Source organism: Arachis hypogaea, chromosome 14, assembly GCF_003086295.3.
Source record: "Arachis hypogaea cultivar Tifrunner chromosome 14, arahy.Tifrunner.gnm2.J5K5, whole genome shotgun sequence".
NCBI lineage: Eukaryota > Viridiplantae > Streptophyta > Magnoliopsida > Fabales > Fabaceae > Arachis > Arachis hypogaea.
This window is the reverse complement of record NC_092049.1, coordinates 91,239,520-91,246,678: the sequence shown is the minus strand read 5'-3', so window position 1 is coordinate 91,246,678 and position 7,159 is coordinate 91,239,520. Positions and strand designations below refer to the sequence as shown.

At 31.5% G+C, this 7,159-nt stretch overlaps 1 protein-coding gene and 1 long non-coding RNA gene across 2 annotated transcripts; one reads left to right on the top strand and one right to left on the bottom strand.

The window, feature by feature from the left end:
• Positions 1-3,561: 3,561 nt before the first annotated feature.
• Positions 3,562-5,345, bottom strand: LOC112740449 (uncharacterized). The gene is made up of 3 exons (XR_003171169.3): positions 4,613-5,345; positions 4,004-4,207; positions 3,562-3,882 (listed from the first exon to the last, which is right to left on the bottom strand). It is a non-coding gene; the product is annotated as an uncharacterized lncRNA (long non-coding RNA).
• A 527-nt stretch (positions 5,346-5,872) lies between these two features.
• On the top strand, positions 5,873-6,385 carry LOC112742746 (3'-5' exonuclease-like). The gene has a single exon (XM_025791975.1). The coding sequence runs from the start codon at positions 5,873-5,875 to the stop codon at positions 6,383-6,385; it is 513 nt and encodes a 170-aa protein (XP_025647760.1).
• The last annotated feature ends 774 nt before the right edge of the window (positions 6,386-7,159 follow it).

Below are 7,159 nucleotides of genomic sequence, written 5' to 3'. Positions count from 1 at the left end.
TTTTTTTTAAGTAATAAAAAATTTTTGTATTTAACAAACGGCATACTTATTTGATCTAAAATTTTGTGACAATATTTAAATAAATATTTAGAAGGTGCATAAAAAAATTCGGATTAAAATTTGATCTCTAAATTTTTCTTTTTATTTAAAAAAAAAGTGATCATTCAAAATAATTTTTTAAAAAAAAATTCACTTGATACAAAACTACTAAATTTTAAGAATGAAAATATCTTATATTTCTAATAATGATTACAAAAATTTATATAAATATTAGATAAAATTATTTTTTAAAATATATATTTAATATCTAATTCTTTTTGTTATTTTTTTAAATCTTTTGAAAACTTATTTTTTATTAATATTTTTTGTCAACTATACAAATTTTTGGATATTATTTTAGTCATTTACTCTTTTTTGTGTAGAATTTGAAGGAATAGAAAGGAATATGAAACTAAATATGTGAGTAAATTAGGAATAAAATATTTATGACAAGGATATATATATATATATTATTTTCATATTTTTATTTTTATTTTTAAAAAAATTATCAAACACACTAAAAAAATAAAATCTTTTTAAAGGTGATTTTTTTAACAACTTAATGATACCGAAATAAATTTTAAATATAAGACGATTTTAGTCACAAAAAAAATATAAAATAATTTTATAACTAGAAAATAAGAGTGATAATATTGTTTTTTTAATAAGCCAGATTTGCTTTCATAATATAAAATTTAAATTATTATTGCTCTGTCATATATCCATCACCACTGTAAATGACGATTCGACTCCTTTATTTTTTTTTTAGCTATTTTAATTATTATCCTATTTTTAAGTAAATAAAGTTAAATATGTTTATTGATCTGAAAATTATAAGATGCCACAAAGTAATTAAAATCAAATGAAAATTAAAGTAATTAAGTATTATTTATTTCAAATTTCAAAATCAATCCAAATAAGAATTTTATATCATCAACAACGTAAAATTGAAAACTGCCAACCCTCTTCTTCCATTTACAGGAAATTGTTTCTCGAAAATTCTCACTTTCTTTCAATGGTGCCACCGCGCAACCCGCAACAGCCGCCATCGTGCATAGCTTTGGGAGACACTGCCGTGCACACCGCGAAGGACTGTGCAACACCGTTGCGAGGGTTGCTTCATTCGTGCAGCCGTGGACGTCCTAATCGGAGAAGATTTACCCCCAGCCGGCAGCGGTTCATCCTCCGACATCATCATTCATCACCCCAAGATTATACACAAACTGTACTTCTAGTTGCTCTCATTGTTTTACTTATTGTTATCAACCTTCAAGGTGCCATTGCTGACTATGGTGGTAGTTGGCAGAGTGGACATGCCATTTTCTATGGTGGTAGTGATGCTTCTGGCACAATAGGTCAGTTTATTAGAGTAATTTTTTGTGCATGTGTTAATTATATTAACATAATAATAACATAAAGTGTTAGTGTTGTGCATCTTGTTTAGACTTGGTCATTTTTTTTTCTATTCTTCAATTATAGAAGATGTAAAATCTCAAACACAATGTTCTTTAAAATTAACTACATTATTGTTAGTGATGGCCAATAAGACTTAATTTCATAATTTGTATGCACCTTCAGAGTTAAAATAGTTTCTATACTCAATAGGTACGGTGGTTGTTGCACTAACCAAATCAATTTTCTTACATAAGCTAATTTGTATTGGATTAATTTTTTCTTTCATTATTAGAGATGCTACCTTCTTTTTTTCTATCTCATATATCAACTTCTTCTGTAATTCTTCCTCAGCAAATTATGAAGAATGTCAGAGATTTGGAATATAATTATTAAGTATTTAGTTGGTTGGATTGGATTCAAGTAAATACAATTAAATTATGAAAGATGTTCATTTTAGTAGGTATACGAATTGTTATTTTCATTGTTAAGTGGATGTTTAGTTGCTAATATTAGATTCAACTAGATATAATTAAATTATACTAGATGTTTAGTTTAATAGGTATTCAAATGGTTATTTTCATTTTCAGGTGGATGTATAGTTTTTTGTATTAATTAATTATTATGTACCTTATGTGAATATATAAAAAGCAAAATCTTCTTATATTGTTAAGTAATTTAATTTTGATGCACTGATTGTGTAAAACGTTTTACGTAATTGACCAATTACATCTATTTTTTTAGAGGTTTAATTACTCTATTAGTCCCTATAGTTTTACCAAATTTTTAATTAGGTCCCTATACTTTTTTTCTTTTTAATTGGGTTCCTACAGTATTTTTAATTTTGTAATTACGTCCTTTTCATGTTAAAAATATTAAAATTAACATAATATTTTTACCAAAATACATGCAGTCAAAGATTCAATTAAGTTTTTAATTATAAGTACCTTCAATTTATGAAAAAATATTCAGTTAACTCTAATATTTTTTATACTAGGAAGGACTTAATTACAAAATTAAAGCAGTGTAGGGACTCAATTAAAAGGAAAAAAAGTATAGGGACCTAATTAAAAATTTGGTAAAACTATAGGGACCAACAGAGTAATTAAACCTTTTTTAGATAATTATTCACGCAGTCAAAGTAAAATAGTAGTAACAATAGTTAGATACATGCATAAAACTAATTTACATTGACAATGTATTAAAATTAAATTAATCTTTTACTCGTTAGAAAGAGTAACTAGAAAACTTTATCATTCTCAATATATATAAATTTTATGGATAGTGGTGTAAATTAAATTGTGACAAAGATTAAATAAGAGTGAACTCACCTTTAATTTTAATGTTTTTCTAAATTAACCTGCAACTATGTATGTGGTTCATGCATTTGCATCATTCAGATATGGTTGTAATCCCTTTTAAAGTATAATATATTCGTGTCATCAATACATGAAAGGTAACAATAATGACAAAATGAAGGGTTAAGTAATTAATTTTTACCCTTTAAAACCCAAAGAAATAATAGAATAATAAAATGTATTAAACAAAAAGAATAAATTAGTTTTGTCACAAAATAGTTATCTTGTCATTGCTGGCTAACTGGAGTACATAATCATTGATCACTAGTGAAATGGTCAATTTCAAATCATATTTTTAAATTAAAATATGCCGGAGGTTTATTTTTACTAGGTATGCAGATGATTATTTTCATTTTTAAGTGGATGTTTAGTTGATTGGATTGAATTTAAGTAGATACAATTAAAATATGTCAGATGTTCAATTCACCATGTATGCAGATGATTATTTTTGTTCTTAAGTGGATGTTTATTTGATTGAAAAGTATGCAATTTGGAAAGTATAGTTAAATACAAAATAAAAATTAAGCAATAAATTATTAGTAATCAATGTTTTTAACATGATTAGGTAAGTGATAGATAGAGAAGTCTCAATTTTACAAAACAGGAAATATAAGAATGAGAGAGATCAAGCAAAAATACCATGTAAAATGCCATTTGTAGATTCTTCCAATTTTGGATTGACTTTGTAACAAACGATCTAAAAAAACTATTTTAAATTTGGTCATTTCCTGAACCAACTTTCTCAACAAATAACATTAAAAAATTGACATTATTTCTTCCTTGCAAATTGTAACCGGCTGATACTACTATTTGATATAACTACATTGTTACTAACATTTACATAATTCACATCCTAATAATACCTTGTTTGTGTTACACAAGGTGATTTATATCGTTAACATGTGTATATTGTGGGGAGTGAAAATTTAATCTCTCTTGATATTTTTCTTTTTATAACATACTCTAGCGCCTCCCTTGTCTGTCCAAGTATGTTTCAACACAGTTGCTGCTATCTGAATTGGAGCAATCAGACAATTGATCAGCAGGTGATCCGTGGTCAATATAACGATCTGGAAGAACCCATTGGCCTCCACTGCACCGTTGTTATGCCAAAAAAATGCACGCATCATCCGCGATTTATAATATCTTTAAAGATGCATATAACAAGTGTTTTAGTTCTAATTTAAGTTGACAAGTCTTGTTTGGATTTTTACCTTCAATTTTCTATCTAGAAGACCATCAAGGGCCATGAACTGAACAACATGAGACTCGAATCCTCCAATCGATCCTTCTTCGACACTGATCAAAACTTCGTGTGATTTTGCTAGGCTGCGAATGAGGAAACCATCCAATGGCTTTCAGAACCGTGCATCAGCAACAGTTATGCGCAAGCCATGATGCTCCACTAAGCCTAGAAACTACAAAATAATAGACATGTTTGGTTTCTTATTTGGCAGCATTAAACCCATGAAAATGGTCAATTCAAGTATCAAAATTTTCAGGTTTCAATACCAAAAACCTTTTACTTTTCAACCTACTGAAAAAGTAAATAGGGATGAGAAGAAAATCTTAAATTCATCAAAGCATAACTAAATGATTGCTTTCACTTTAACCAATAAAATAGAGTGAAACTCAATTCCAACACAGAATAAAATGAACATCTGCATATATAGTGTATTGAACATTCGCTATAGTTGATAATAAACATCTAACAAATTATTCAAATAATAAAATAATGTACAGAAGAAGAAAAATCCAGTAACTTAACCAAAGCCATTGAATAAACATCTATTTATCAAATAAATCCAAAGCCATCAACTAACCTATTGAAGCAGCGATGAGGGAGGCGGTCACTGTCGAGTCCGGTGCGAGAGAATGCGACGCCGGGTGCGGAAGTTTGGCGGTGCGGCAACAGCAACTAGGAGCTTCTCTTCTCTGCCTGGACAAACATAACCCATTAAAAAAGTATATAAACGATAGTGGTGAAAAACCAGAAAATCAGCACCAACCACAATAAATTTTCTTCCAAATCAGTGCAATAAATAAAACATATACATCTCCAGGCAGATGCAGCACACCCATTTCAATCAACCATAAATTAAATCCTTTTTAATGAACAGCTATTCATGAAATAAACAACCAACAAGAAACTAAGCTTTGGCAGCAGCGAGCAGGAGGGGGAAACCACGGCGTTCACGCGAAAACAGCGGCGGCGCGAAGAAGCTCCGAGGGGTCAGCTCTGGGTCAGGTGTGATGGAGTGCGACTCCGGATGCATACGGTTGGCGGCGTGGCGACGGCTACCGGGAGCTTCTCGGCGACGTCAACGTTCAACAGTGGTGTGAGGAGGGCGCGCGGGAAGAGGAGAGCAACGCGCGACCTCTGTGAATGGCCGACCTTGATTCTTGCGGGAGGAGTGTGTAGGTGGCGCCGGATGTCCAATTTACAATGGACTACCGCGGAAGGTTCTGTTGCAGTGCCGACGAGATGTTGGGTTGTGGCTACTGTATTTTTGAATTTGGGGGGATGGGGGATGGTTAAAACTTGAATAGTCAAAATTAGGGTTTGGTGGGGAAGGGGTAGTTTTATTTTATTGGGCCAATTCTAAAACCCATTGTAGCTATTGTAAAGATACTCTATTATCTTTTAGTGTATTTGATAATTTTTAATAATAAAAGTAAAAATATTAGAAAAATCAAGAAAATATCTTTCATCTTATTTTAAAAGATCTTTTTTTTTAAAAAAAGATATTTTTTACGTAATAAATAAAAAAAAACTTTTATTTTATTTTACTAAATATAATTGATAGATAAAAAGATCTTTTTATATGAGATATTTCAATATAAAATCACTTTTATCTTTGTAAAAATATATTTTTTAAAAGATATTTAAAAAAAAAAGCACCTTATCTATTATTTTTAACTTTTAAGGGATTAATTTGTCAAATTAAAGAAGCACCAGGGACTATTTTGGAGTTTCACCTTATAATTCCGAGTCCAGTCTACTATATAGTATATAGTATATGTACACCGAGGCACTAACCACCATCGTCACGCTTTTCACCTTCTCTACATCCCGAGACACCATGACGATTCACATCCGCCACTACGACATCACCCACAACAAGTACGAAGTCATCTTCCATGGAAACTTCATCGACACCTGCCTAACCTCTGACCCTTCCATAGTCGACGACTGGGTCCAAGCCATGAGCAGCCACTTCGGCTTCAGCAGCAACCACAACCGCCTCATCGGCCTCGACGTCGAATGGAATCCAAACACTCAGCGCAACGCGCCTCGTAACCCCGTCGCCACACTCCAACTCTGCCAGGGCGAGAACTGCCTCGTCTACCAGATATTGCACGCGCCTTACATCCCGCGGTCGCTGGTGGATTTTCTCAGAAGCCGCAATAACATGTTCGTTGGGGCTGGGATCGAGGCGGACGCTCAGAAGCTTCTAGAAGACTACAACCTCCACGTGACAAACTGCATGGACCTTCGGATGCTTGCGGAGCACGTGCTGGTGGATTATTCTTCATGTTTAAGTTTGTTTAGTTTGTCTTCGCTGATCATGAAATTCCCCATAAGTCGTTCCTAAAAGTTTCTTTTCCTCATTAAATATGAGCAATTTTTTAAAAGTACCCCTTCATAGAGTTTGAATGCACAGAGTCAATAATGGTGGTGAATATTATGTGCATCTTCAAAAGTAAAGTGGTAAACTTGTGTTTGTTTACACTTTTTTTTGGGTGTAATTTAGACTCATATTCTCGTTGATATAAACTACATCCCTTATTTTGAGTAAGATTATCATATCTCTTCAATATGAAAAAAAATTTTGAATTTAAGGGTCAATCAAAATTGTTACTCTAAAAAGAAAAGATCGATGACATCGATCATTCTAAATCATTTTAAAAAAATAATTGACTTACATGTAACCGATACTTAAGCGTGAAGATTCAATTTTATTCCCGAATCTATGTTCCTGCATCCTCCCCTACCTTTAAAACCAAAGTTTAACGGATTTTAATATTAAAAATATAAAAAATAATTAATATTTGTCTCAATTAATTTAGATTGATTAAGTGGTTATTTCACTTATCCATTTAAACAAATATTAAAGAGCCTAATGGCTAGTGGCAGATTCATTAATGAAGTTCATTGTCCCTCTCTCGTATCGACTTAAATTAAATTTGTGTTGCTAGCTAAGGATGTTAATGCGTACTTGTGGAGGCGTTCTTTTCCCGTCCTTTACTTCCATTTTCAAAAAATGTCATCTATTTCCTGTTTCTTCTTTATTTTTGTTGTAAATATCCATTTAATTATTCACTCAAAGAACGTAGATACTCACAGGTATTTTTGGATATTCTTTGAA

What these genes read in the sequence shown, in the direction of transcription:
- LOC112742746 (XM_025791975.1), top strand. Translation starts at nt 5,873, where the DNA reads ATGACGATTCACATCCGCCACTACGACATCACCCACAACAAGTACGAA.